The sequence below is a fragment of the Caenorhabditis elegans genome, chromosome V (assembly GCF_000002985.6).
Source record: "Caenorhabditis elegans chromosome V".
Taxonomy (NCBI): Eukaryota; Metazoa; Nematoda; class Chromadorea; order Rhabditida; family Rhabditidae; genus Caenorhabditis; species Caenorhabditis elegans.
The window spans coordinates 9333339-9359814 of NC_003283.11; the positions used below are offsets into that span (position 1 = coordinate 9333339).

The following is a 26476-nucleotide window of genomic DNA, read 5'->3' on the forward strand; positions in this document are numbered from 1 at the left end:
AAATGTGAACATATATTTTTAAAAAAAATAAAACAAAGGGCAGGACATTGCAACATGTTTCGTTTTAAATGTTTCACAACACAGAAAAGCGGTGTAGTGCGACGTGGCCTATAAGAACTTTCTTTCGAATGAGTATGTTTGCCTTTTGGTTGAGAAAAACGGGCACATAGCAATTGAAGGACAAACACGGAAATTAACCAATTACCCACGTTGAGAATCCGAATAGGTAGAATTCATCAGAAAAGATGTAATACAAGAATGCGAGAGACGACAACTAAATACAGGTTGGTATAAGAAAAGGGCAATTTGAAGTGTTATCAATCGCAAAGAATCATGTGGGAGAAAACAGCTGATTGCTTATTTTTAATTTTTCTTTGGGTATTGCGAAATTTTTAAGTGTTAAGTTAGCAATGAAATACAACTAATTTGAGATAACTTAAAATGAGCAAGTTGTAATGGGGTTATTCAAGTAATGTAGCAAAATGTATTAAAATACATTTGTGACGTCACAAATGTATTTAAATACATGTTTTTGTTTACTTGAATACAGCTGTGACGTAATTTTTCTACACTTTTTAATTTTCCGACACTACTTGAATAACCCCATAAGTGCCAGATGTATTTATGTAAAATATGGCTAAGACTAGTAATTGTGTTTCATATGACCAAAATTAAAAAAAGAACATCGTAAATTATAAATCCACGTATATTCGATATCGTTCATCAAACGGCATGCTAAAAGAGTCGATAGATAGAAGGAAATATTATGAGAAAGAAAGAGAGTGCAGAGAGGAAGCCGCCACTAGCTGCGCATTCACTCTTCACTTTTTGCAGTCCGAAAATGAAAATGGACGGCACAAAATTGCAACAGGAACATATAGGAATTGACCGAAAAAACTAAAGCAATGTAAAAAAACAATAAGAATCAGTGGGAGAAAGGGATATATCATTTAAACTTGACATGCAGTAGAGAGACAAGCAGACACCTGATAACACAGACGTCATGATGCACTCACTGCCAGGTTTTTGATTTTTTTCTTTTAGCTTTAATGACTTTCTACTCAAATTGACAGTTTTTACTGTTTTTCAGTTGAATTTTTCTTTATAAACGACCGAAAGTTGAAATAATCATACAAAAACGAAAGAAAGTGTTTGAAAAATAAGAAACGAAAAAGCGGGATAGCGGAGTGTCGTTGTTTTGTTTCTTTTTTGTTTTTTATTTTTTGTTCCGGAATTGATGAAATTTTGTCGTTTTCCTCATTTTTTTCACCGGTTTAAACTGTATTAATTTAATCTTAATGTTACAATCAAATAGTTTATTAATTTTATTTTTTAAAGAAAACAGCATAATTTTTTGCTCGTTTGAATTTCTAATTCATAAATTAATTTTCTTGTCTCTCTTCAAATTCAATTGGAATTATAACTTTTATTCAGATGTCATCAGCAGTCACAAGTACGTCAGACTCAACTGCGCCGGGCAATTCGCAGACTTTCAAAAAAATCGCCACGAAGGTATTTATTCAACAAGTTCTACCTTTAAGAACCAGTATAATTTATTTTCAGTATTTTTTATCATGTACAGCTGCATTAGTTGCCGAAACGGTCACATATCCTCTGGATATAACAAAAACTAGACTACAAATCGCTAGAAATAAGTTTACAAAAGGAGGTATCTGTGAATTTTTCGATGATAGTTGTTTTTTGATTAGTTTAAATTTTCAGGGATGGTGCAAGTAACATACGATATCATTAGAAGAGAAGGAGCAATGGCTTTATGGACAGGAGTAGCACCAGCAATCACAAGACATTATATCTACACAGGAATTCGAATGGGTGCTTACGAGCAGATTCGTTTACTTACATTTAATAAAGAAGTCAGTGATTTCAATTGTGAACAATTCAATTTAAATTATTTTTCAGGTAGAAAAGTCATTTCCGTTATGGAAGTCTATGCTTTGTGGTGCATTTTCTGGGCTTATTGCTCAATTCGCGGCTAGTCCGACCGATTTGGTGAAGGTTCAAATGCAAATGGAAGGACTTCGAAGATTGCAGAAACAACCTTTACGATATACAGGAGCAACCGATTGCTTCAGATCCCTTTATCGAACACAAGGATTTTTTGGATTGTGGATTGGTTGGATGCCAAATTGTCAGCGAGCAGCACTGCTCAATATGGCTGATATTGCTACATATGACAGTGTGAAGCATGGGCTCATTGATAATTTCGAACTTAAAGTAAGTCTTATTTGAAAAAAAAAACGGGTTTGCAAAAAATGCGTGTGTCAGAAAATGTTTTTCTTGCGAATTTTTATTCGAATTTTTACTTTTCACTTGAATTCATATGAAAAAAAGGAATTATATAGCTAAAATGCCGCAAAGGAAAACGCAAAGTTAAAAAAATCCAACTTAAAAAAAAAACGGTTTTTTTCCAACTCCTGGTAGTAATTTAAAAAAAAATTTAAAGGGAGCCTGAAATAATCAAAAAAAGTAAAAATAAAAAATACTTTTAAAAAAGTAGAATCCTCATTGTCCGTACAAATGGTATAAGTTATTGTGTATTTGAAAACGTACTTTGAAAAAAAAAATATTTTTAAAGTTCTGCGGAAATCTATTTGTAAAATTTTTATATTAAAACTAACATATCAATTTTCAGGATAATTGGCTAACTCATGCCGTTGCTAGTGCTTGTGCTGGACTTGCTGCTGCCATTGTATCACTTCCATCAGATGTCGTTAAAACTCGAATGATGGATCAGATTCGGCACGAGCTGGACGCCAAAATGTTTGTCATCATTGTTTCGTTTCATATTTTCAAATTATTGTATTTTCAGGATGCATAAGAAAAATACGCATGTGGATCTATACAAAGGCGTCGTCGATTGCTACATAAAAATTATCAAAAACGAAGGATTTTTCTCACTTTACAAAGGATTCCTTCCATCTTATATTCGAATGGCTCCGTGGTCTCTTACCTTCTGGGTCTCCTACGAAGAAATCCGTAAATGGACCGGCGCTTCAAGTTTCTAGTTTTGCTTCATAATTCAGTTTATAGTTTTTGCTTAAAATTGTAATTAGTTATAGATTTTTCAGTTTATTTTTAATTCATTTAATGTAAGCCCACGGGTTATTGTCTTTTTTCTATGATTTTTGACAGATAGGAAATTATTTTTTGTTGCGAGCTTCCGTCAATCCCATGTCTTTTTTTCTAATTACCTGTGCCATCTTTCTTCCCTTTTCGTTGCTCATAGACTCTTTTCGGTGTATTTTTTGCATTTATTTTTAGCGTTTTCGAATTTGAGATATTCGTTAAATTAGATCAGTTTGTATGTTGACATTTCGATATTTAATTATGTAGCAATGCGGTCGTTGAAACCGTGAAAATATTTTTAGCTGTATAAGTTAGCTTACAATTCTTGAAATTCAGATGAAACTTCCGGGTGGAACTATTATTTGTGCCAGAAACGCTTCTTCTTACTATGATACGGTTATCGTTGGTGGCGGAATGGTTGGAAATGCAATGGCATGTTCACTTGGTAAATATTTTCAGAATAAGATTAATTAGAAAATATATTCATTTACATATACTCTTGATACTGAATATTTCAGGGGCCAACAAATCGTTCCAATCGAAAAGTGTTCTCCTTCTTGACGCGGGCCGATCTCCATCTCTGGCATCTTTTAAACCAGGAGCACCATTCAACAATCGAGTCGTTGCGACAAGTCCAACATCAATTGATACGTTCAAAAGTCGGTCTAGAGCTACAAGTTTAATTTTAATAATACTTTTGAATTTCAGAATTGGGAGTTTGGGATCAAATAAATTCGCATCGAACAAAAAAAGTCAACCGACTTTTTGTTTTCGATAGTTGTTCAACTTCGGAGATTGAATTCGAAAGAGGTCAGCAGGAAGAAGTTGCGTTCATTATTGAAAATGATTTAATTGTTGGATCCCTCTATGAAAAACTTGCTGAATACAAAAATGTCGATGTGAAGACTGGAGCAAAAGTTGAAGACTGCTCCATTCCGAATGCTCTTGAGAATATGGCGACAATCAAGTTAGAAAATGGTGATGTGATTGAAACGAGTCTTTTGGTTCGTATCAATTTCTTAAAGAATTATTTATTTCTAGAGTTTCAGATTGGTGCTGATGGTGTCAACTCAAAAGTGAGACATGCTTCAAATCTGGACTATACTACATTTAATTATAACCAGCATGGACTTGTTGCTATAGTTAATATCGAGGTAGTGTATTATCTGATTTGAGTTAATCTGAAAGAAAAAATAGCGGCAGGATGGATGTGAAAAAATATAGAACACTACCAAAATTTTAACTCAAAGTGGTCAAATTTTCGATACATTTTTATTTTACAAAATTGAGAGAAAGGAGGAATGTTCGATCCCTTGGAATTTCTGAATTTAAATAATTTTGAAAAATTTAGAATATAAAATTGATAGAAATTTTGACGATTTTTGATCGCCGTAGAAAAATCATGAGTTTTTTTATACTTACAGTAGAAAAGAAACGCTCTTTGCTTAATTTAAATAATATCGACTGTAAATTTCATAAAATCCAAAGTAGATAATTATAATAATCAAATTATAATTATAGACTGCAAACGGAAAGAATGAAACAGCTTGGCAACGGTTTACAACACTCGGACCAGTTGCACTTCTGCCTCTTTCTGATACTGTGTCCGGTTTGACGTGGTCAACAAGTCCCGAAGAAGCTCAACGATTGAAACAACTTCCTTCTGATCAATTTGTTGATGAACTGAATTCCGCATTGGTAAGTCAATAGATGGTTTTACTCATTTTTAAATAAATTTATTTCAGTTTTCACAAAACAATCAAATTCCTTTGGTGAATCAGACCATTTTCGCACTGAATCGTATGAATCCTTTCCGAACGGAAACTTTTGGGAGGAAAGCTGAAGGAACAACTCCACCACATGTGATTACTGTTCAGGACAAAAGTCGAGCCTCATTTCCTCTTGGTTTCGGAAATGCTCATAGGTAAAATATAATTATTAACACAAAAATCAATTCAGAAATATTCACAGTAATTATTATTTCCCTTTTATTTAAAATTATTTATATTAATTTAAAAAATTTCAGTTATATCACCACACGATGCGCTTTGATTGGAGATGCTGCTCACAGAATGCATCCACTTGCCGGTCAGTATACTTGTTTTCGACTTGAATAATTTTAGATTTTCAGGGCAAGGAGTAAACCTTGGCTGGAGTGATGTGCAAATTCTAGATAAAGTACTCGGTGACGCTGTGCGTGAAGGTGCAGACATCGGAAGCATAACATATCTGCGAGAATATGATTCGGCGGCACAAAAACACAATCTTCCTGTAATGGTGTCTGTTGATCTGCTCAATCGTCTCTACCGTACCGATGCTCCAGCTATTGTTGCCGCAAGAGCTTTTGGCCTAAATGCATTCAATTCTTTAGGACCTGTCAAAAACTTTCTGATGAATTATTTGTCCGCACATCGATAATCCTAGTTTGTTTAAACCATCCAAATTTTAATCGTTGGTGCATCATTCCAATCCCGATTCGCCATCCACAGCAGCTCCCGAACCATCCAAATTTTAATCGTTGGTGCATCATTCCAATCCCGATTCGCCATCCACAGCAGCTCCCGAACCATCCAAATTTTAATCGTTGGTGCATCATTCCAATCCCGATTCGCCATCCACAGCAGCTCCCGAACCATCCAAATTTTAATCGTTGGTGCATCATTCCAATCCCGATTCGCCATCCACAGCAGCTCCCGAACCATCCAAATTTTAATCGTTGGTGCATCATTCCAATCCCGATTCGCCATCCACAGCAGCTCCCGAACCATCCAAATTTTAATCGTTGGTGCATCATTCCAATCCCGATTCGCCATCCACAGCAGCTCCCGAACCATCCAAATTCCAATCGTTGGTGCATCATCTCCAGTCCCGAATCGCCATCTCCAGCAGCTCCCGAACCATCCAAATTCCAATCGTTGGTGCATCATCTCCAGTCCCGAATCGCCATCTCCAGCAGCTCCCGAACCATCCAAATTCCAATCGTTGGTGCATCATCTCCAATCCCGAATCGTCCTTATCCATGTTGCTCCATCGTCGTCGCTGATGAATCACCTTCAGTCCCGAATCGTCATCCACAGCAGCTCCCGAACCATCCAAATTTTAATCATTGGTGCATCATCTCCAATCCCGAATCGCCATCCACAGCAGCTCCCGAACCATCCAAATTACAGTCGTTGGTGCTTCCTCGCCAATCCCGAATCGCCATCCACAGCAGCTCCCGAACCATCCAAATTCCAATCGTTGATCCATCCTCGCCAATCCCGAATCGCCATCTCCAGCAGCTCCCGAACCATCCAAATTTCAATCGTTGGTGCATCATTCCAATCCCGATTCGCCATCCACAACAGCTCCGAACCGTCCAAATTCCAATCGTTGGTGCATCATCTCCAATCCCGATTCGCCATCCACAGCAGCTCCCGAACCATCCAAATTCCAATCGTTGGTGCATCATCTCCAGTCCCGAATCGCCATCTCCAGCAGCTCCCGAGCCATCCAAATTCCAATCGTTGGTGCATCCTCTCCAATCCCGAATCGCCATCTCCAGCAGCTCCCGAGCCATCCAAATTCCAATCGTTGGTGCATTCTCTCCAATCCCGAATCGGCATCTCCAGCAGCTCCCGAGCCATCCAAATTCCAATCGTTGGTGCATCACCTCCTGTCCCGAATCGTCATCCACAGCAGCTCCCGAACCATCCAAATTTTAATCGTTGGTGCATCATCTCCAATCCCGATTCGCCATCCTCCAGCAGCTCCCGAGCCATCCAAATTGCAGTCGTTGGTGCTTCCTCGCCAATCCCGAATCGCCATCCACAGAAGCTCCCGAACCATCCAAATTTCAGTCGTTGGTGCATCATCTCCAATCCCGAATCGCCATCCACAGCAGCTCCCGAACCATCCAAATTTTAATCGCTGGTGCATCATCTCAAATCCCGAATCGCCATCAGCCATGTTGTTCCAGTTTCGCTTTGCTTACGACCAATTCCAATCCCGAATTTCTCCATCGCCGCTGTTGTTGCATCCACCCATCCTCATCCGAGTCGCTGTTGGCTTTGTCCTTGATCGTTCCAATTTATCTAAATGCACTCCCGATCCATTCGACATTGTCTTCTATTCACCCAATTCCTACCAAACCCGATTCAGAACCATCCATATTTTAGGCCTTGTATATGTTGCACTCGATACAGAAATCCAAAAACCCTAATTGTATAAGCCGCTGTCTGTTTCTGTTATGCCTTCTTTTCGTTGTCATCAAACAACCCCGAGAAATCTGAATTTCAAAAAGCTAACTGCGTCACATACTATTCGAATAATTGCTCGAGCAACAGACGCATCTTCCTTCCGAGCCAACGACATATTTAATTGAGCATAATCAAACGCAATAACCGCTATTTTCCAATTTTCTTATGAAGTCCTTAATCAGTCATTCTGGGTTTCATACCTACAAACTTTCGCGACCCGGAACCGATTTTCAGTGTTCAAAAGGATTGTTGTACATTCACATCACTAAAGACAATAATCGCATTTTGTAAACCTGAAATCATTTTAATTCCTGATTACTCTTGTGCAACATTTCTGACCTATACACTGTAAATCTGATCCACGTCCATTATATACAATAGTTTGGTTGAATTCATTGTGTTTGGACTTTCAAAACGCGACATCTCACTTTAACGACCTTGTTCACCTGAAAACGCTTTCCACCTTACCTGAATAACCCTATCTGATGTGTATGGCAGAAAAAAAGTTCGGGTGGTTGCACGCTAACGTCAATGCGAATTTCTATTGCTGTAGGCGAATCGATTCAATTTATTGCACCGTGTCCTCGGTAGTTTGCTGACGCTTTTTGTACTTTTATTTCACATCCAGTTTAACTATTAAGATCAGGCATTAGGAGTGCATTTCAGATTTCCACGGGATCCAAGACGAGCGCACAAAAGTCAAGTCTCGTCGCAAATAGAAGTCGATGGGCCTAGAAGTTGACACGACAGGAGCCGCTACAGGCACAGCACCATCGAGAGTTGACGAGTCGGAAGAATTCGAAGAACACATTTGCAAACTCAATCTGTGAGGAGCCACCAGGGAAGCGAGGGATTGCTAAACTTTGTGGGTGATTAGATGGGAGCCCCCTCAGTTATTCCCAAAAGTTACCGCCATTAACGTCTTCATTCAAACGTGGCGAGTTGTTGAGATTATTTAGCCCTTTCAGAAAACTCTTTCGTTGACATTTTTCGTAACACCGAGCATTTACATCAAGCGCACGACCGTCTCAGAGAACCTTGTTTGATCTGGAATTCGACAATACTGCCAGTATCTAAAATACGGTAAAACTAAATCACATAAATACCGGTAACCTCTCCCCGCGCTTTATTTGAAGTCGTTCATGTGGGACAATCTTTGGAAATTGTATAAGCCGCTGTCTGTTTCTGTTATGCCTTCTTTTCGTTGTCATCAAACAACCCCGAGAAATCTGAATTTCAAAAAGCTAACTGCGTCACATACTATTCGAATAATTGCTCGAGCAACAGACGCATCTTCCTTCCGAGCCAACGACATATTTAATTGAGCATAATCAAACGCAATAACCGCTATTGTTCCAATTTTCTTATGAAGTCCTTAATCAGTCATTCTGGGTTTCATACCTACAAACTTTCGCGACCCGGAACCGATTTTCAGTGTTCAAAAGGATTGTTGTACATTCACATCACTAAAGACAATAATCGCATTTTGTAAACCTGAAATCATTTTAATTCCTGATTACTCTTGTGCAACATTTCTGACCTATACACTGTAAATCTGATCCACGTCCATTATATACAATAGTTTGGTTGAATTCATTGTGTTTGGACTTTCAAAACGCGACATCTCACTTTAACGACCTTGTTCACCTGAAAACGCTTTCCACCTTACCTGAATAACCCTATCTGATGTGTATGGCAGAAAAAAAGTTCGGGTGGTTGCACGCTAACGTCAATGCGAATTTCTATTGCTGTAGGCGAATCGATTCAATTTATTGCACCGTGTCCTCGGTAGTTTGCTGACGCTTTTTGTACTTTTCATTTCACATCCAGTTTAACTATTAAGATCAGGCATTAGGAGTGCATTTCAGATTTCCACGGGATCCAAGACGAGCGCACAAAAGTCAAGTCTCGTCGCAAATAGAAGTCGATGGGCCTAGAAGTTGACACGACAGGAGCCGCTACAGGCACAGCACCATCGAGAGTTGACGAGTCGGAAGAATTCGAAGAACACATTTGCAAACTCAATCTGTGAGGAGCCACCAGGGAAGCGAGGGATTGCTAAACTTTGTGGGTGATTAGATGGGAGCCCCCTCAGTTATTCCCAAAAGTTACCGCCATTAACGTCTTCATTCAAACGTGGCGAGTTGTTGAGATTATTTAGCCCTTTCAGAAAACTCTTTCGTTGACATTTTTCGTAACACCGAGCATTTACATCAAGCGCACGACCGTCTCAGAGAACCTTGTTTGATCTGGAATTCGACAATACTGCCAGTATCTAAAATACGGTAAAACTAAATCACATAAATACCGGTAACCTCTCCCCGCGCTTTATTTGAAGTCGTTCATGTGGGACAATCTTTGGATTTTGGGCCTCCCGTTTAAAGATGAGGACAGGGATGATTTTTTGGGTCAGTGAAAGGCACCAGCTGGCATAAAATGAAAGGCCGATTGTCTACGAACTGAATTTGACATCCATCGGTGATCTGCAAACCGATGATAAACCGGTTTCTTTACTTTTAAAATGATTGAAACACATAAATACCAATCCCCATTTTCGCGCGTGGTCTGCTGTTGTTGTTGTCGAGGAAGTCGTTACCGACGTTCTACAAAGAATATTGAAGAGGTATGTATTAAAAAACCATGTTTATTTCAAGTTGTCCTATTGAGACGATGCCCGTAATATGAAATCGGTGAGATCCTGATGAACGACGGTCTTCAAGCGCTATCCTCCAGTGACTTCGGAGTCGAGTTGCCTGAAAATTTAATATTGGTTGAACATCATAACGGGCCCATCAATCTTGAATGGACATTAATAACTGTATAAATGAAAACAGTACTCAGTGGGGAACGATCCGATGATGAGCGAGAATGACGTGGTCCACAGCTAGCTCAGTAGTAGACAACCTTGAGAACCAAATTGATTATCAGTTTCAATATGATAAAAATTCTAGGGTCCCCATTGAAAACAAACCTGACACGATAGCCCACGTCGCTATGAAGAAGTTAACTAACCTTTAACAGATCGGGAACTAATTCCCTTGAAGAAATCTTCCAGTCCGAAGGGATCCATGAAGTTGCTTGTTTTGGCTTTCTTGGCGATTGGTTCGGCGACGCACAGCTGATGTTGATCATTCTGAACCAAAGGTTCGACGTTGTTATTGGGTTCCACCCCGCAGGGTGTAATGTCAGAATTGGTACTACAAACACTCGATGAGCTATTGCTCCTGGAGCGCTTCTTTCCCCCACGCCTATGGCGTTTCCGACTCTCCCCCATATGCTTACACAAACTAGTAATAAACGAGGTTTGCAAAACCTCGCACCGCATGTTCCTTTCCTTCTGGTTGTACAATGCACGACGCTTCTTCATGGCCAAACTCAACAGGTCGGTTGGACGCATTTCGGGAACGACAGGAAAGTCATCGTCTGATGACGAAGAAGATGGTGACGACTCGAATCCGTAGATCATCTTTAATAATTTGAGACTTGAGAACAATCAAATGAGAAAACTGCAGCAGCGACGAAACGTGCGGCAGGAATGAGAGAAGAAAGAAGAATGAACGCGCGTGCGGCAGCCTCTCGTTTATATAGGGCACGTGACGCACTATGCTAGACGCGTCCGCAGAGAGCGCGCACCACAATCTTAGCGTTTATAACTTTGCTCTTTTATGTTCATTTGTGACACTTGTTTTTGTATCGTTATTTGAATGTTTAAGGCACCGTGCTTAGTACTTTTCAGAGTGTTACATCAATTTTGAAGAAAAAACTATAAATCACATGTTTTTCGAAATACTCCAATGTCTTCGTACGCGTCGCGGTCGGCTAGAGAGCAGGCGACGATGGACAGCTGATCGATAAACGAGACAACGTATATTTTCGTAAATATGTATAACGTCACAAGGGAAAACCCGTGGGCGAAAGCAGCACTTTAAAGTGAATTCGTCATGAATAAAAATATGTTATAGAAAACTCTTAACATTATGCTGAAATTAAAAAACTATTTTTCATAGAAACTTGCTGAAATACGGAATTTGGAACTTAAAAAAGTTGACTCTAAAATGCACACTAGGAAAATCAGATTTTTTTGGTGACAGGTTGATACTTCGCGAATTAATTCATCAAAAAAAATCTGTAGAGTTGTGTACACTTTGATAATTTTCCAAAATTTTGAAATGTTTTTGTCTTTTGGATGTTTCTTTTTGGAAATTGAAGCTTCAAAACTTGGAATTTGCTAAAATTTTAGTCTTCAAAGGAAATATGATAGTTAAAATCTGCTTTTTTTTAGATTTTAAAATTTTGCGTTTTTGTCTTTATCCCATACATTTGTGGGTTATATTATTAGAACGAACAAAACGGCATTTATTGCCTCCTAAATTTATGCAAAAGTACAGTTGGAAAATATACATTTATTTTAAGGTTGAATACCAACTCTAGAGTACAGACATGTGTGGGTGGATATAATGAAATAAATTATTCACGATACTTCATTTTGGTAACTTCAGATCTTCTAAAAAGTATTTCTCCGTGAAGCTCTTCCTCGGATTGCTTGTCCTCACACTGCTCCCTATCAGTGACACTGTCGAATCTGTAAATAGAAATCATAAATGTGATTCATCACGATCATAAAATCATACGCGGAGGCTATAACATGCCGAATAGTTTTTTTCTGAACCACTCTTGACAATTTCTCTCCTCTATAACCGAATCCTGTTTTTTCTTTACTACTTTGCCCATCTTCTTCAACATATACAGCTACGGGAACAACTCGTCCTTGTTCGTTTTTTCCAAGCCCAGTTCCAGGTTTCCAACCCATTCTGAAATTTAATTTGTATTTCTTTAAAATTTCAGATGACTTGTTAAAAGCTTACTTAGCCAGCATAGAACCTCCAATTCCTTTTTGAAGATTTTCAGATGCTTTTTCGGAGGATCCACCACCATCACTGTTTCTTCTTTTTCGCGTTGTGCCAAGATTATGGGGGTTTCTTTTCTTTGTGAAAGCCGATTGTTCGAGTTTCCCAGACCTATAAAATATTTTTTAAAGGAGCCGACAATGAGAACTCCCATACCGCATAAGATCATCATTTCTCATTTCTATTGCTGCTTTTGCATCCATATCGCCTGCTGATTTTCCCTCGTAGTAAACCGAATAATCGACGTCCCAATCATCTGCCCACGCCCAATCACAATCAGTTCCTGCAAATAATCCATATAATACACAGGGAAGGTTTGTAACGAACCTTTTTCTCTTTCATCCCAATAGTTTTTGTCAGTATACCAAACAAGACCAGGACCTCCCTTTTCCCAAGTAACTTCCATTTCTTCTTCATACTTTCGTGGTTTTGCTCTGTCTTGTTCAGTAACATCTTCATGTAAAGCTTCATGTCTCTCCCATTCTTCACATTGATCGTTGTCATCATCTTTACCATCATCATTATCTTCTGGATTTTGATTCATTCTTACTCTTTCCGTAGGATCTTCAAGTTCATCTTCGACACCAGGAATCGTTTCGCATTTGATTTTCTCAGCTTTACACGAATCAGTTTTCTCATACTGAAAATCAACTTCTCCGAACTTTTTCTTTCTTTTTTGAGTTTGAATTCCAAGTTTCGATATCACAGTTGTTGGTAGACGGCATAAACGAATTTGCTCCAAAAAGTATTGACTTGGAGTTCCAATATTTCCATTAGGCATTACATCTGGAGGTTTTAATTCAATCATATCGTTTAAATCATTAGTTGATAAAGAATTGGAGGTCCCTTCACTATCATCACTTTGTACTTTCAGTCGATCCACAAAACACCTTCTAGGAATATCGACACCTGCGGAGTTTTGCCAGTTTTTTTTGTGGAACTCCTCTATGAAGGTTTCCCTATCTTCTTCACTTCGTAACGAGATCAAGCAACAACAAGTATTGCTTTTTTGAGATTCTGATCCACTCTGAAAGCTGATAATATTATGCAAATTAATTTTAAAGTATTAGTCTTACTGTTTGCGCCTGAACTTCTGGTCGATGTCTGTAGTGGAAACACTGGAACTGACCAGCTTCTACAAATCTACTGAAGTATTTCCTCAAATCTTTTGAATGTAATTCTTTTGGTATGTTCCGAACAATCGCATAACTGCCTGAAATTTACAAAATTAAATCTATTTGAATTAAATTATTTAAAATAAACTAACACCTTATCTCCTGTCGTTTCGATACATCTTCAACATTATTTCTCTTGCTTTTTGACAAAAAGCGATCCAATATATCTTTGTTTGAGCGGGTTCTGTCCATTGAATAGTGAATATCGATCGATATCGACTTGATGAAACATTTTGACGACACTCCGATATTTCACTGAACGCCTTGTTTATCGTATTCCTACAACCTCTTATTTCAGCGGGAATTCAAATTCAAATGCGTCCCCGAATAATTGTATTCCTTTTTCAAGTGCTTGTCGTGATTAAAGGAACCAAACTAAAATATTATAGTAATGATTTTAGAAAATGTTGACATAAATTCAAATAATTTAGATGATGAATTGTGCGGTCGGCAGTCCACCTATACTAGTTTCATGTTGACAGATGCCGCTGGAAACACTGGAAACCCAACACATTTAGCTCCATGGGCTGTTCAAATTCGTGTAAAAGCTCGAAAAGGAGATTTCGAAGTGATATGTGGTGGAACTTTAATTACTTTGAAGCATGTACTCACTGCAGCTCACTGCTTTCAAAAGCATTTTGGAGCTAAAAAGGAAGGTGGCGAAGAAAATAGTATGTCCGGACGTTACTGTGAATCGTGGGTTATATACAATTCAGAAGGAAGCCTTGAAATCTATTTCAGAAATCAAAGATTCACAGATTCTGAAATTCTGACAAGAACTGTTGTTACAGTTGGCGCTATGTGTACCAGACTTGAACAGAAATATGGATGTGTGAATGAAAAACAAAATGGAAAAACTCTGAAAATATCTAGGTAATGTTTGAAATTTTCAAATGTTTTGTACAATTTGAAGTGTATAGATTTGCAATTGGTGACTTTTACAAAACTCATTGTGAGCAAGGAAATGACATAGTGATTCTGGAACTAGAAAGTACAATCGATGACGTGGAGGGTGCCAACTATGCATGTCTTCCATTTCTCCCAGAAGTGAATATTCAGTCAGGAGCCAATGTAACTTCATTTGGATGGGGTTCAGATCCTGGAAAAGGATTTGATAATGCTGCATTCCCAATGATACAAGTTTTGACTTTGGGTAGGTCTAAGTTCTACAACGCAATTTGTGTCATTCTGTTGTCAAAAATTTGAAAAATTTTGTTTCTGATTGTGCTTTAAAATGTTTAAAATCCTAAAATACTCATACATATCAAGAAAAAATTTTCCAATTTTCCCCAATAAACCAATTTGAACTTCCTCCCAACTGAGAAGCCACACCTACTTTTGAACCAATCAGCGCCTGAAGACTCCAACTGATTGGTTAGAAATTGAAAGTTGGGAATCGCTGATTGGTCCGCCAGTTTTCATTTTGGAGAAAATGACAATCACATGACAATTAAAAAGAAAACGCGTATTTAAAAAACGTTTTCCATTGCTTATTGATTGTATTTTTTGTGGTGTTTAAGAATTTAAGATTTTGATAAATCGAGCTTCTCCCTCCTGTAAAGTCCATAGTCAAAAATTTCAGCTACTGAAACTTTGGCAACCTGTGAAGAAAACTGGGGAACATCAATTCCTTTCGATTCGTTTTGTACTGCAGAAGAAGAAGACAAGAACGTTTGCTCTGTACATCTTATTTATAATTTTAAAAACTAAATATTAAATTCAGGGTGACAGTGGTGGTGGTCTTACATTCCATCAATCAGATTCCGCTCGTGAATTCATTATTGCAATTGTCTCATATGGATCTGATTGTGTTCAATTGATTGGTGGATCGGAACCAAGATCACAAATAAATACAGATGTCAGAAAACATCAAAAGTTTATCGTGAATTTTATTAATCAAGCTTGATTCTTTGTTCACATTCAATGAAAATTGTTGTATTTTTGTTTTGTAAAAGTGCTCAAAGAAAAAAGACATTCTAATTCAAACATATTCTCACCCACTTTCGACATCATGAGCTCTAGATATTTTCTCTGAAAGAGATGAATGTTATTAACAATTAAGAGAAATCAGGAGCTTGTCTGACAACTGAAATAGAATTTGATTTTCAGTGTATTTTCAGAATTTGTTCAATTAGCTTGACACGAAAAAACAACATTTTCAGATAATTGGCGATAACAAAATTCGTAGAGTCGAGAGGTCGGCTTCAATATTTGACATTTTCCATCAGAGATTATTGTGTTTGTACTTTAATTATAAAAAATCAATAGATGACACATTTTCTCAGTTTTCCATTATTTTTCGAGTTCAGAGTCTAAAAACTTCAGCCGTTTAAATATTTTTAGCCAATTTGAATAATTCAAATCAACTTTTGGAATTTTTGAAGAATTACTAATCAGGTGAATTTCTTCGCCAATTTTCTCTGATTTCAACATGCTTCTACATTTTTTGGAATGGCAAACAAAATTTCCAATGAAAATCGCAATTTTAACCTTCTTCATTGAATTAAATCAAATACTTCACTTCACATTTCAAATTGAATTTTATTCATAAATCTAATTCAACTTCTTTTCAATTTTTTTCCAAAGAAGCAAGACTCAAGCAAACACATCTCGTAACTTTAACTATAAAAATAATGAAGGTTTTTGCTGCCGAGTCAGACTCCCAAAATGCTCAGCTGTGCTGTTTCCCACTCGTTGAGAAAATGACGAAGTTCTAGGAAAGCCCTTGATCAAATTTTCTCAAAAATTACTGGTTGATAACTTTCAATAACCAAATATTAGTTCAAATCATTTATAAAAGTTCTATCAATGTTAACCAAGTCTAATATAAGTTAATTCTTCATCAGAGACCATTTACTGGTTTTTCTGAATCAACGTGCTCACTGGCTGAAAAATATCATTCCAAAATCAGAACAAATAGAAAGGGACATTTTCTAAAAAAAAAAATTTAATTCTCATCAAATCCATTTCCAGTCACATCTCATTATGCATCTAATTAATGCCTCATCTGAAAAATAAGTTTGTGTTTCATAAAACACAAAACAAACCAACTTATCAATAATTTAATTATCTTAATAAACTTCTTCTTCTTCGTTTCTTTTATAACATTTTTGTTCTCTGTCTATATGCAAAAGTTTCACACAAATATAATTTTTGAGTTTTTGCGGATTTAAAGGTTTTCAAAGATCTTTTTCTTCAGGTTATATACGCGTTGATTGAGGAGAGATAATATCAAAAAAAAATGTCGTCAGATATAATTGTCGGATTCATTCTGCTCTATGTAAGTCTTGAAACTTTAAAACATGTGGTTTATATTGAAAATGTAACAGTTGTGAACTTTTTATTGGAAATCTATTTTTCAATAATGACATTTTTCTGAAAAAATTAAAGGATATCCGTTTTTTTGCTAGTTCTCTATTTTTACCCATGCAAATTAAGTATTTCAGATATCCACTCTGGGTGTAATTGCCAACTGGACAGTGTTCTTATTCCTTTCAAAAGTTCCATCAATTCACAAGTCTTTTGGATCGCTTACTCGAAATCAAGCCCTTGGAGATGCAATTCAAACCACTACTGTATTATTTGTAGTTGTACCAATGGTTTTATTGTAAGAAACGTTGAAATTGTGATAGTTTAAATCAAGTGTTACAGTGACATAGAATTCTTGAAAATTAATTCAAATATTGTATCGTTTGTAATGCTTTTTGGATATGAAGTATCGGTTCTTTCCCACCTTCTTTTGGCTTGTAATCGGTTATGTGCAGTGACTAATCCGCTAAAATATCAACAATTGTACAGGTTTGTTCGAACAACTTCGCTTCGAGATTATAAAATTGAATAATTCTGGCAAGAGACTCAAAACTCAATCTCAGCCAGCTAGGGGTTGTAAATAAATGTGTAATAAATAAATAAATGCTCAATAATGATTTAAATTTTAGCCAGCGGTTCACAATTGGAATGCTCTTCACAGCGAATATGTATGCATTTGCGTCAATTATTGTTCTCTACACAAGTGGATGTAGATACTTTTGGAGCAGTGAACTACATATGTTTATGTATCATGTATCCAATTCATGTGTAAACTTTTCATTTTACGGAATATTCTGTAAATATCTTACAATAATTATTCTTATCTTGCTAATTGACTTATTCAGTATTTATAAAGCAAGATTATTTTTGCAAAAAACACAACAAGATCGGATTAGTCATCAAGTTAACACAAAGGAAGTTGGGCTGCTGGTTCAGGTGATTTGTATTTTCCAGACGTACCTTATTACTAATTTTATTTTCAGACATGTCTGCAAGGTCTTTTGTTTACCGTGGAACTAATATGTTATTTCATTATCTCACCGCATGTAGAAAATAAATGGGCTCAATTCTTTCTCACAACTTTTGCATTTTTGACCATTCATACTTGTGATGGGTAAGTTCGTTTTCTCTTGAAATAAATCTTAAAATATTTACAGAACAATAAGCATTTTTTGCAATGGAGACTTTAGAAAGTATATTTTCAAGAACTCGTTCACCAAATTATCTGGTCAATTGAGTAAAGTTGGACCACGCACTGAATCTCATATACCACAATAAAACAATAAATTCATCATATTTTATTAAATTTCCTTCACGGTTGTTGTTTTGAATATATCAATTCTAACCCAATAAATTTACTTTATTAATTTTATACAAGATCAGAAATCTATGTATATAGTGGTGACTCGGTGTGAAAATTATTATTGGTTTCCATAGTATACACATAAAAATCATGTTATATTTTCAGATTGCTTCAGCTTGTTTCTCTTCTAACAAAAACCTTTGAGCTCGCATGCGTTTTCAGAAATATATTTTCCAAAGATCAAAAGTTTCAGCAAAAATTATGCAAAAAAAATGTGAGATACGTTTTTTCCTTCAGTCCAAAAAGTTCACCGGTTTCTCACCTTTTTGAAATTTTTGGACACTACTCATGCGTTTAACTTTTTGACTTTTTGAAAAAGTTTTCCTCCAAGATCAAACTTACTTTGCCGTAATGAAAGTAAATTATTAATTTTTCATGATAAGGTAGCCCTCTTTCTTGCTGAATTGTACCGTGCCCGTAGGTAGGCAAATAGTCATTTTGTAATAAAAATACGTTATATATAGTTTTATGGTAGGCTTTTATGGTATGGTAGGCTAATTTGGCATTTTGGTATAGCTGACCGACCTACCATGTAAAACAAATGATGCCATTAAAATTTAAATTCAGAAACTAACTTTTGATACAATTTATCGAGATGTTATAGGTTATAATCCTTCTTGACTTTTATAACATACCAATCACTAAATCTCTGATGTTTTATTGTTCAATTCCAATACACGTATCTGTTGAAAATACTTAACGCTTTCCTAGAAGCAAAAATAATTATTGGTTAGAAGCCTAGTTAAATAATGTTTTCAAGTGTTGTCGACTTCAAATCACTAGGTATGGTGTTATAAAAGATCAGAAATTTAACCGACAATGTTCAGAAGTTGTCTTATTATTTTTCGTATACTGAATTTTTTATCAAATTGATATTTTATACTTTTTTTGTGTTTGGTGTGGCTGTTTAATAGCGAAGGTCAGCGTGGAACGTATTAAAAATATTTCTCTGTACTCGGAGAACACGAGTGTTTTTCACACCTAGCTCACTTCTGATATAAAAACTTCCTTATTTGTTGAAGAAAATAATGTAAAACGACTTCCCTGTACATTGAAAAAAATTCAATTTATAAATTGTATACTAGAAATCAGCAAAAATCAAGAATTTTCGAACATTCCAAGCTATGGGGATAAATTAAAAATGATTGCAAGAGTATACTCTATAGGATACAACTATTTAATAAGAAGGATTTTTGCAGCCCCTTTTGCAAAAGTTCATCACAAGAAAGATTATTTACCTAAGCCTGTTCGTTTCTTAAAATCAACTTTTAATTCTATTATAATTTCAAAGAATTGTTGAGATATTAAGAACTAGATAGATATTAAGAACTAGATATTAAGATAGAGATATAGGAAGATATTAAGGAGATATTAGAAACTATCGGATCATTAGAATGCTTAACGCTCTTGCGCGCAAATATTTTGTAGCGAAACAATCTTTCTCTGTCTCTCTTTTTGCCAGATTATGTTCTGCTCCCGCTAATTTTGCTCCAGAAAATATGCATTCTCAGACGGTTTCTTAATATCTCTTATTTTCCTAGACATTTTCTAGACAGAATGTTCTTTATGATCCAACAGTCCTTTTAGTTATTTCTCCTAGACATGCTAGATATCTAGTATCAATACACATGTCTCTACGTCAACTGATTCACTATATAAAGCTCGGTGAAAAATTTGTTTTCTACGGTAACCGTGTATTCAAAAAGTAATTATGCCCACTATTGTTAAATCGTTGTTTCTGATTTCTGTACCCCTATTTTTCAATAAACCGTCTAAGTTCCTTGTTATTGTCATGAGATTGGTGTTATATAAAAATCAAATATGATTACAGACATTCCATTCTACGGAAGATATTCAACTTGGATATACGGACAATGTCTTCGGATAGCCTCTTTGTTGGATCAATTTTATTTTTTGTAAGTGGTATTAATTAGCTAAGAACTTGAACAAAGGAATCTTGAAGTTCCAATAGTTGTTTTCCAGGTTTCCTTAACTGGAGTTTTCACGAACTGGACGGTACTTTTGTTTCTTCCAAAAGTCTCATCATTTAATAAATCATTTGGTTATATTACTTGGAACCAAGCGTTTGGAGATGCTCTTCAATCCACCACAGTTTTTACTTTGGTTGTACCAATGGTCTTTTTGTTAGTTTTAATTATTTTGAAAATTTTAATAATTTATTTTTTCCAGTGATCTTGAAGTTTTAAAAGCAAACTCCAATTACATCTCCTTGTCAATGCTATTGGGTTATGATATTTCAGTACTTTCCCATTTACTTCTTGCTCTGAATCGTCTTTGCGTTGTCGCAAGTCCACTAAAATTTGAGACCTACAAGTTAGTAGTAGATTTTACGAACTGAAAAAAAAACAATTTCAGTGAAAAATATACTCGCCCCATGATAATATCTGTCAATATCTACGCATTTGCATCAGTTATCATATTTTTGCTGAGCGGTTGTAAATACAGTTGGAGCACTGAAATGTGGATGTTCTTGTACCATGTGTCAAATCAATGCGTCAGTTTCTCATTTTACGCTATTTTCTGTAAATACATCAGCATAATCTTCATAATTGTGCTAATTGATGTATTTGTGATTTGTAAAGCAAGATTTATGTACAAGAAATCGAAAAATGATGCGAAGAGTAAACAGATGAATTCAAAAGAAATCTGTTTCCTCGTACAAGTGAGTCATACTACAGAAACTGTTGAATTTCAAAGATCTATGGTTTCAGACCTGTCTTCAAGGAGTTTTGTTCAGTATTGAGCTAATTTGTTATTTCATAATCTCACCGAGAGTTGAAGACACGTGGGTTCGCTTTTTCATGACAACCTTTGCATTCTCAACCATTCATGCATGCGATGGGTAAGATCACAAGCCAACGACGGAAATTATCTAATTTTGGATTTTTAGAGCCATAAGCATTGCATGCAATTCGGACTTTCGATCTTACTTGCGTAGATGTTCAATGAAGAAGATCAGTAATAGAACTGAATCCGCTCTTTATGCATCAAGAGTTGATACAAGTACACTTGGAGGATTCCGATCGAGAACTAGCACAATCAATGCTTCGGCAAGATAAAAAAAACACTTTTTCTGGAAATATTTGTGTCGGAATGTTCATTAAAATTCAATAAATGTAAATATAAGCAGTTAATGATAACAACTTCTATCTTGTTCTGGATATGTCAATTCTAGATTAAGTTCTCCAATATCCATCCACTGTGTGGCAGTCCCAAAGTGAATAAATTTTTTTGGAATCAAGAAGGTTATCTTCTTTTGGCACGGCTAAAATATAAAGTGTGACATTCTAACAACCGGAAAAGGAACCTACTTTAATTCCATCTTCACAATCATGATAAATGTATAAAACTGGATCAATTGGTGTCAGTTCACGTGTTGTTCCATCAACTCGAAATTCTCCGTCTTTATCAGTATACTTCTCATCGAGAAGATCATCTGCATCACCTTGATCTAAGAAAATCCATTTTGAAGAATATAGTTCGCATCATATTTATCACAAGTTTTTGAAGTTTCACATTCCACGTTTGCATGACTCAGAAACACCCGCCTCATTCGAAATTTTAAACATATTTAATCAAAACGTTGTGTTACAAGTTACAAACAAATATTGTTTCAAAAATTATCGATGACATTGAGCTCGATTTTTGAAGTATTAGTTCATGAAAAAGTTCATGAAAAAAACATTTAACATTTTCTAGAACGGGCACATCAAACGACTCTTTTTTGCTCACTCTCTTATTTGAATTTTCAGGACTAATTGCACCTAACCCAGGCCTAAATTTTTTGTCTCGATATTGAAAAACAGTTAGCAAACATTACTGACAATTCATGACTCTTTTGTTCTTAATGGGCCACGTAGACTTTGAATAAAAAACTAACTTGTATCAATGTCGTATAACTTTATTTTTGCATTCTTCCAAGGCTTATCTCCACATGCCAATTTCCCTTTGACTGCTACACCTTGAAGACGGAATGCAAGAGAATATCCAAGTGAAATTACAATTATCGATGCAAAACAATAGTTCATTTGTACTAAACAATAAATAATGTAATCATACTGATAATCATTTATGTTTATAACTTGTTTCCAAATTGAAACCGTAAGATACAAATGTTTTATGTTCAGCGGAACACTTTAAAATTAAATAAGAACAATATACACATGTTTATTAAAATATTTATTGAATTCAAACTACCATGGATCATTTCTATCGTCTGGTTCTTCATCTCTTCCTTTAAAAACATTTTTTGTAGTTATTTTTTCAATTTCGACGTTTCTCAAATTCCGGATCTTCTTCCAATGTTCTCGACGAATTCTCAACTTATCCACATGTTTTTGTCGTTCTTCATTGTGCTTCACTCTAGTTTCTAAATTGAATTCTCCCAAATCAAAAGTGTTTCCAGATCCGACATAGTACTTTGGAATCTGAAATTTCAGTTTCCGTTGTCCAGGTTTTACACCATCATCACAATCATGATAAACTGCAATAATTGGTACGTAGTCTTTTTCAGTTGTTTCTGCACTCAGCTGAAAGTTTCCTTGTTTGTCTGCATGTGTTTCGTCGACTATTGATTCTGAAAACTCATTTATTCGAAAACAGATAAAAAATGCGATCTATTTACAGATATAACAATTTTATATTAAAATTTAGTTTTACAGCTACATTTTTCACTTTGCAATTTTCTGAAACGTCTATCAAATGAGTTCAAATTTATTGAGATTCGTGAAAAATCGTTCGACTGTGAACTGTTTTTTTTGAACATTTTTTTTTAATTAAAAAAAAAGTTTAAGATGTTTCTTTAAAAAAATAAATGAAAAATTGGCCGTTACGATAATGTTTAAATAGTACAAACAGTTAAAGGAAACTATTTCTGTAATAGTATAAGTGTCAATTAATAAACCAAATCCGATAAATAGACTCACTTTCAGAGTTCTTCAAAAGCTTGACTGTAACTGCTGATGCTGGATATTCTGCACAAAGTAGACGTCCTTTGACAGTCAGAGAATGCGAATTTATGACTGTGAATAAAAGAGACAAAAAACAGAAATAACTAATCAATGGCATTTAATTGACTGACTGATTCCTTTTTTGGTTCTCCTTATCATTTGTTTGTTTTTATCAGTGATGCTCAAAATGTTGTCTTATTTAAAATTTTTATTGTTTTCAGGTTTTGATCAAATTGGGTTACATAAGAAAATGTTATGCACTTTTGCACCACATTCGAAAAGAAAAAATAAGGGACAAATATATATTCAAAGGGGAACATATTTAAAGAGACTATTGAAGTTGGGGAATTTCAACTGTGTCACAATAATTAAAGACACCGGCCACATCGAATGGAATACATGAGAAGGGGAATATTATAAACTCTCGGGAAAACATAAAAAGTTGTTTTGTTGAAAAACTAGAAGAACACGAAAATGTATAAAAACTAAAAGATGACACCACCAGAGAGAAAAGATTCTAGAAATGGGAATGTGTTAGTAAATAAAAGATTATGCACATATAAATTAATGATTTTTAAATGGTAGATACCCGTCGGAAATAGATTTCTGTAGAAGAAGTTGAGGAGAAGACGAGATGGAAATAAAGAAGATACACATAGGAGCAGCAATCGCATTTTAGAGGCCTGAAAGCAAAAGAACGGTGAGTTTAAACGAACATAATTGTGTAGAGGAAAAATCAGGAAAGACGCAAACAAAAATGTGGTTTTTATGGACAGTCTAGAAGGAAATTCTTGGTTTCCAGAAGAAAAACTGGATAATTCTAACTTCAAAATTAAGTTTCAGTATTATTCCCTTGAAAGTTTGAAAAACATATAATAGCGAAACTGGACAACCTATTGCATTTTACTACGATACGTTTCAGCTTTTAACTTTTCAACAGTATTGTTGTAAAACGCGATTGAAATATAATATTTAAGTCACTTTCAAAACACGTGTTACCAACTCGTCGCCCACTTTTTGCTCAAAAATACAATTTTGGTAACCGATTTGTGACAATGTTTTGGCAAGACTTTGATGGGAGAGTTGCACTCAATCTTGTATCAAAAGCAAGAGAGCGGAATCTTTTTGGCAAAAAGCGGAGTGTGGTCATAACAAAGAATTGACCTGGCATTACCCATGGTTTCTTCTTTACCATGTTTTGTCTTAAAATTTCGATTAAGTATATTTTCAGGTTACTTCTTAACAGAAAGTAATCCAGTTTTTTTTCTGAAAATGCTTTCCCTATGTGTATTTCCAAGTGATAGAAATAGCGAGAGAAAGAGAGAGAGAGAGAAAGGCACAAACATTTCAGTACAAACCGCATCCTTGCAAGTTGGCCTGGATAATCATATCAATCACTGAGTCCAAAATCATTTGTACTTGATCTGTATCTGTTGCACACGTCTGATGCATGTAAATCGTCTTTTCTGGATTTGCATTCAATCCATCAAACTTTTCCTCAATATATCGACACGATTCGTCGTAGGTTTGTGCACCTGAAAATATATGGGCAGAGTGTGAAAAAGTTCAATTAAATCTTACCTTTATAGTCTGGGAATGCGGATTTAATTGAAGTTCTTTTAATCTTCTCGGCAAACAAATCCTTCTTATTTAAGAAAAGAATCATTGAAGTATTGATGAACCATCGTGAATTACAAATTGATTCAAACAGCCTCATTGATTCAATCATTCGATTCTGCAAAAAAAAAAACAATTCTCAAATAAACCATAAAGTTTTCCTTGTTCTAACCGTCGTCTCATCTTCAAACAGAACTTGATCATATTCTGAAATTGCAGCGATGAAAATAATTGCATTAACATCTTCAAAACAATGAATCCATTTCTTTCTCTCTGATCGTTGACCTCCAACGTCAAATACCCTGAAACTCATGTCTTGCAAACTCATGAATCATTAACTATTCACACCTAAAATCTACACTTTTCATTTGAAATTTAACTTCAACAATTCCAGTTGTCTTGATTCTAGACAGAAGAATATCCTGTTCAGTTGGATTATAATCGGGTAACTTGATACGATCAAGACTTGATAGAAAACTAAAAAAATATAAATGTGAATCTTGAAGTTCTAGAAGTACAGTAAAATCTTACTGTGGTGCACTTTCAGGCATTTGGAACTCATTTCCTTTTGCAATAACTTGCTGAACGGCTTTATCATTCCATAATGCTTGAATGGCATTTGCTAATTCTTCTGGGAAAACTTTCGCTTCTTGGAGCATTTTATGAGACTCCATCACAAATTTTGCATCATTTTCTCGAATTGGCTTATCAAAGGTCATTCGAAGTGCTTCCATTCCTTTCAGAATTGCAGTCATTGCTTGAAGGGTATTATTGAAAACGACACTTTTCTGTTGTTCAGCCTCTTCTGCAGTAAATCCGTGATCGTGAAGAATCCTCATTTGTTTCAGAACCGTACTTTTTCCACATTCTCCAGCACCTGAAATTAGTAAGAGTTTAATTTTGCCAACTTGTCACAAACCCCAGCTAATTTATTTTTCAACTTCTAAATTCTCAGAATCAAATGAAAGAAACAGCTGAAAACCTAAGGCTACGCACACTTGATATCTGAAAATTTGACATCAACGGGTTCTACGTAGTTTGTAGTTCTTTGATAAGCTTCAAAAGAGAATTATAACTTGATAAATAATTTGATTATTAATATTTAGAACACATGAAAATTTTTGCGGGCAGTTAAAAAAGTAGTGTTTGCAAGAAGCCGGGTGAGAGAAGAAACTTTAAAACTTTAATAATTATTTTATATGATTTCGAGAAAATTGAGTTGATGTTCTTTATTCTTATTACTGATCATTTCTCATTTTCTCTGACTTGTCCTTTTTGTCTGTAAATATAGTATTTAAAAATCACAGCTCTTTCATTCTCTGAATTATTAATCACAGTTATTACAAATTTGAAGTAATTTTTTGAAAAAGTGTTCGAGAACAGAAGGGAACATTTCTTCTGAAACGATAATATTTTTTTATCCCAACGTTCTCATAAATTAAATTTTTTGGACTTTTCAACAAAAGCGGGTAACAATTTCTCACACGACACTTTTGTTTTGCTTGTAATTATTTGATTCCGGCGTATTATCAAAAAGTCAAACAAGTTCTCAATGAGTCATATGATTACCGTAAAACAATTTCTGACTGCGCGAAGCTGAATACAAAAAATAAGTTTTAAAATTTTACCCAAAAGCAGAAGCTTCACAACTTTTTGCTGTGACATATGGTTCTGCATCATTTCCTTATCGATCGCTTTTGATTTCAACGTCAGTTCTTTGTCCTCTGCAGATTGGCATAATCCCATAATTGTTCTTTGGCTAATAATTTTCTGTAATTTGAATATAGATTTGAATGAAGCACAACTCTAA

General features: G+C 35.5%; 10 protein-coding genes across 19 annotated transcripts; 5 read left to right on the top strand and 5 right to left on the bottom strand.

The window, feature by feature from the left end:
* Window positions 1–1434: 1434 nt before the first annotated feature.
* On the top strand, window positions 1435–3330 carry ucp-4 (UnCoupling Protein (mitochondrial substrate carrier); the record flags this gene model as incomplete). The annotated part of the gene is made up of 6 exons (NM_073013.8): window positions 1435–1512; window positions 1564–1669; window positions 1723–1874; window positions 1921–2235; window positions 2654–2781; window positions 2831–3330. 6 exons carry the CDS (start codon window positions 1435–1437, stop codon window positions 3024–3026), a joined length of 975 nt encoding a protein of 324 aa, NP_505414.1. The 3' UTR covers window positions 3027–3330.
* A 93-nt stretch (window positions 3331–3423) lies between these two features.
* Window positions 3424–5520, top strand: coq-6 (Ubiquinone biosynthesis monooxygenase COQ6, mitochondrial; the record flags this gene model as incomplete). Its single annotated transcript, NM_073014.5, has 8 exons — window positions 3424–3532; window positions 3606–3746; window positions 3796–4091; window positions 4137–4241; window positions 4609–4785; window positions 4833–5011; window positions 5114–5175; window positions 5219–5520. The coding sequence occupies 8 exons, from the start codon at window positions 3424–3426 to the stop codon at window positions 5503–5505; spliced, it is 1356 nt and encodes a 451-aa protein (NP_505415.2). The 3' UTR covers window positions 5506–5520.
* Window positions 5521–10865, bottom strand: tos-1 (Target Of Splicing; the record flags this gene model as incomplete). Of its 5 annotated transcripts, none has more annotated exons than NR_133617.1 (4): window positions 5521–10078; window positions 10163–10229; window positions 10338–10458; window positions 10608–10791. NR_133617.1 is itself a non-coding variant. In NM_001392573.1 (2 exons), the coding sequence occupies 2 exons, from the start codon at window positions 10789–10791 to the stop codon at window positions 10210–10212; spliced, it is 474 nt and encodes a 157-aa protein (NP_001379853.1). In that variant the 3' UTR covers window positions 9954–10209. The 5 variants fall into 5 exon arrangements, 2 of the variants coding, with proteins under 2 accessions (NP_001379853.1, NP_001367721.1); NR_133619.1 differs by having other exon boundaries at window positions 9939–10078; NR_133618.1 differs by lacking the exon at window positions 10163–10229 and having other exon boundaries at window positions 9939–10078.
* Window positions 10866–11683: 818 nt separating this feature from the next.
* Window positions 11684–13624, bottom strand: K07B1.7 (G-patch domain-containing protein). 5 transcript variants are annotated; one of them, NM_001330874.2, is made up of 7 exons: window positions 13500–13624; window positions 13309–13445; window positions 12560–13259; window positions 12389–12515; window positions 12191–12343; window positions 11957–12136; window positions 11684–11907 (listed from the first exon to the last, which is right to left on the bottom strand). In NM_001330874.2, the coding sequence occupies exons 1-7, from the start codon at window positions 13597–13599 to the stop codon at window positions 11793–11795; spliced, it is 1512 nt and encodes a 503-aa protein (NP_001317743.1). In that variant the 5' UTR covers window positions 13600–13624; the 3' UTR covers window positions 11684–11792. The 5 variants fall into 5 exon arrangements, 1 of the variants encoding a protein (NP_001317743.1); NR_138499.1 differs by having other exon boundaries at window positions 11715–11907; window positions 13502–13624; NR_138501.1 differs by having other exon boundaries at window positions 11715–11907; window positions 12560–13266; window positions 13502–13624.
* Window positions 13625–13705: 81 nt separating this feature from the next.
* On the top strand, window positions 13706–15349 carry try-5 (Trypsin-like protease try-5). The gene is made up of 6 exons (NM_073020.7): window positions 13706–13795; window positions 13839–14103; window positions 14149–14280; window positions 14328–14560; window positions 14990–15087; window positions 15131–15349. The coding sequence occupies exons 1-6, from the start codon at window positions 13723–13725 to the stop codon at window positions 15311–15313; spliced, it is 984 nt and encodes a 327-aa protein (NP_505421.3). The 5' UTR covers window positions 13706–13722; the 3' UTR covers window positions 15314–15349.
* Window positions 15350–16648: 1299 nt separating this feature from the next.
* Window positions 16649–18088, top strand: srx-47 (G-protein coupled receptors family 1 profile domain-containing protein; the record flags this gene model as incomplete). Its single annotated transcript, NM_073021.2, has 6 exons — window positions 16649–16687; window positions 16854–17014; window positions 17059–17205; window positions 17346–17652; window positions 17700–17830; window positions 17874–18088. The coding sequence occupies 6 exons, from the start codon at window positions 16649–16651 to the stop codon at window positions 17992–17994; spliced, it is 906 nt and encodes a 301-aa protein (NP_505422.1). The 3' UTR covers window positions 17995–18088.
* A 1820-nt stretch (window positions 18089–19908) lies between these two features.
* On the top strand, window positions 19909–21159 carry srx-46 (7TM GPCR serpentine receptor class x (Srx) domain-containing protein; the record flags this gene model as incomplete). The annotated part of the gene is made up of 6 exons (NM_073022.2): window positions 19909–19995; window positions 20063–20223; window positions 20270–20413; window positions 20456–20762; window positions 20812–20942; window positions 20991–21159. The coding sequence occupies exons 1-6, from the start codon at window positions 19954–19956 to the stop codon at window positions 21157–21159; spliced, it is 954 nt and encodes a 317-aa protein (NP_505423.1). The 5' UTR covers window positions 19909–19953.
* A 23-nt stretch (window positions 21160–21182) lies between these two features.
* ttr-40 (Transthyretin-like family protein) lies at window positions 21183–22133 on the bottom strand. The gene is made up of 3 exons (NM_073023.6): window positions 21981–22133; window positions 21412–21551; window positions 21183–21365 (listed from the first exon to the last, which is right to left on the bottom strand). The coding sequence occupies exons 1-3, from the start codon at window positions 22126–22128 to the stop codon at window positions 21231–21233; spliced, it is 423 nt and encodes a 140-aa protein (NP_505424.2). The 5' UTR covers window positions 22129–22133; the 3' UTR covers window positions 21183–21230.
* Window positions 22134–22166: 33 nt separating this feature from the next.
* On the bottom strand, window positions 22167–23177 carry ttr-49 (Transthyretin-like family protein). Its single transcript, NM_001028590.7, has 2 exons — window positions 23026–23177; window positions 22167–22676 (listed from the first exon to the last, which is right to left on the bottom strand). Exons 1-2 carry the CDS (start codon window positions 23165–23167, stop codon window positions 22294–22296), a joined length of 525 nt encoding a protein of 174 aa, NP_001023761.1. The 5' UTR covers window positions 23168–23177; the 3' UTR covers window positions 22167–22293.
* Window positions 23178–23240: 63 nt separating this feature from the next.
* Window positions 23241–26436, bottom strand: gpa-3 (Guanine nucleotide-binding protein alpha-3 subunit). Of its 2 annotated transcripts, none has more exons than NM_001322582.4 (7): window positions 26295–26436; window positions 25198–25543; window positions 25015–25143; window positions 24839–24968; window positions 24631–24784; window positions 24408–24584; window positions 23241–23732 (listed from the first exon to the last, which is right to left on the bottom strand). In NM_001322582.4, exons 1-7 carry the CDS (start codon window positions 26410–26412, stop codon window positions 23725–23727), a joined length of 1062 nt encoding a protein of 353 aa, NP_001309498.1. In that variant the 5' UTR covers window positions 26413–26436; the 3' UTR covers window positions 23241–23724. The 2 variants fall into 2 exon arrangements, 1 of the variants encoding a protein (NP_001309498.1); NR_136369.1 differs by having other exon boundaries at window positions 23412–23732; window positions 24394–24584; window positions 26295–26412.
* Between the last annotated feature and the right edge of the window lie 40 nt (window positions 26437–26476).

What these genes read in the sequence shown, in the direction of transcription:
- K07B1.7 (NM_001330874.2), bottom strand. Translation starts at nt 13,599, where the DNA reads ATGGACAGAACCCGCTCAAACAAAGATATATTGGATCGCTTTTTGTCA. An exon ending in GAAACGACAGGAGATAAGGT is followed by an intron (nt 13,446 to 13,499) that starts GTTAGTTTATTT and finishes TGTAAATTTCAG; the next exon opens with GCAGTTATGCGATTGTTCGG. An exon ending in TTGGGATGAAAGAGAAAAAG is followed by an intron (nt 12,516 to 12,559) that starts GTTCGTTACAAA and finishes GATTATTTGCAG; the next exon opens with GAACTGATTGTGATTGGGCG.
- try-5 (NM_073020.7), top strand. Translation starts at nt 13,723, where the DNA reads ATGCGTCCCCGAATAATTGTATTCCTTTTTCAAGTGCTTGTCGTGATT. An exon ending in AACCAAACTAAAATATTATA is followed by an intron (nt 13,796 to 13,838) that starts GTAATGATTTTA and finishes CAAATAATTTAG; the next exon opens with ATGATGAATTGTGCGGTCGG. An exon ending in GATACAAGTTTTGACTTTGG is followed by an intron (nt 14,561 to 14,989) that starts GTAGGTCTAAGT and finishes CAAAAATTTCAG; the next exon opens with CTACTGAAACTTTGGCAACC.
- ttr-40 (NM_073023.6), bottom strand. Translation starts at nt 22,128, where the DNA reads ATGAACTATTGTTTTGCATCGATAATTGTAATTTCACTTGGATATTCT. An exon ending in GTTATACGACATTGATACAA is followed by an intron (nt 21,552 to 21,980) that starts GTTAGTTTTTTA and finishes GGATTTTCTTAG; the next exon opens with ATCAAGGTGATGCAGATGAT. An exon ending in ATTGTGAAGATGGAATTAAA is followed by an intron (nt 21,366 to 21,411) that starts GTAGGTTCCTTT and finishes TTTATATTTTAG; the next exon opens with CCGTGCCAAAAGAAGATAAC.
- ttr-49 (NM_001028590.7), bottom strand. Translation starts at nt 23,167, where the DNA reads ATGCCATTGATTAGTTATTTCTGTTTTTTGTCTCTTTTATTCACAGTC. An exon ending in GCTTTTGAAGAACTCTGAAA is followed by an intron (nt 22,677 to 23,025) that starts GTGAGTCTATTT and finishes ATGAGTTTTCAG; the next exon opens with AATCAATAGTCGACGAAACA.
- gpa-3 (NM_001322582.4), bottom strand. Translation starts at nt 26,412, where the DNA reads ATGGGATTATGCCAATCTGCAGAGGACAAAGAACTGACGTTGAAATCA. An exon ending in TGTGAAGCTTCTGCTTTTGG is followed by an intron (nt 25,544 to 26,294) that starts GTAAAATTTTAA and finishes TACTAATTTCAG; the next exon opens with GTGCTGGAGAATGTGGAAAA. An exon ending in ATGCCTGAAAGTGCACCACA is followed by an intron (nt 25,144 to 25,197) that starts GTAAGATTTTAC and finishes ATATTTTTTTAG; the next exon opens with TTTTCTATCAAGTCTTGATC.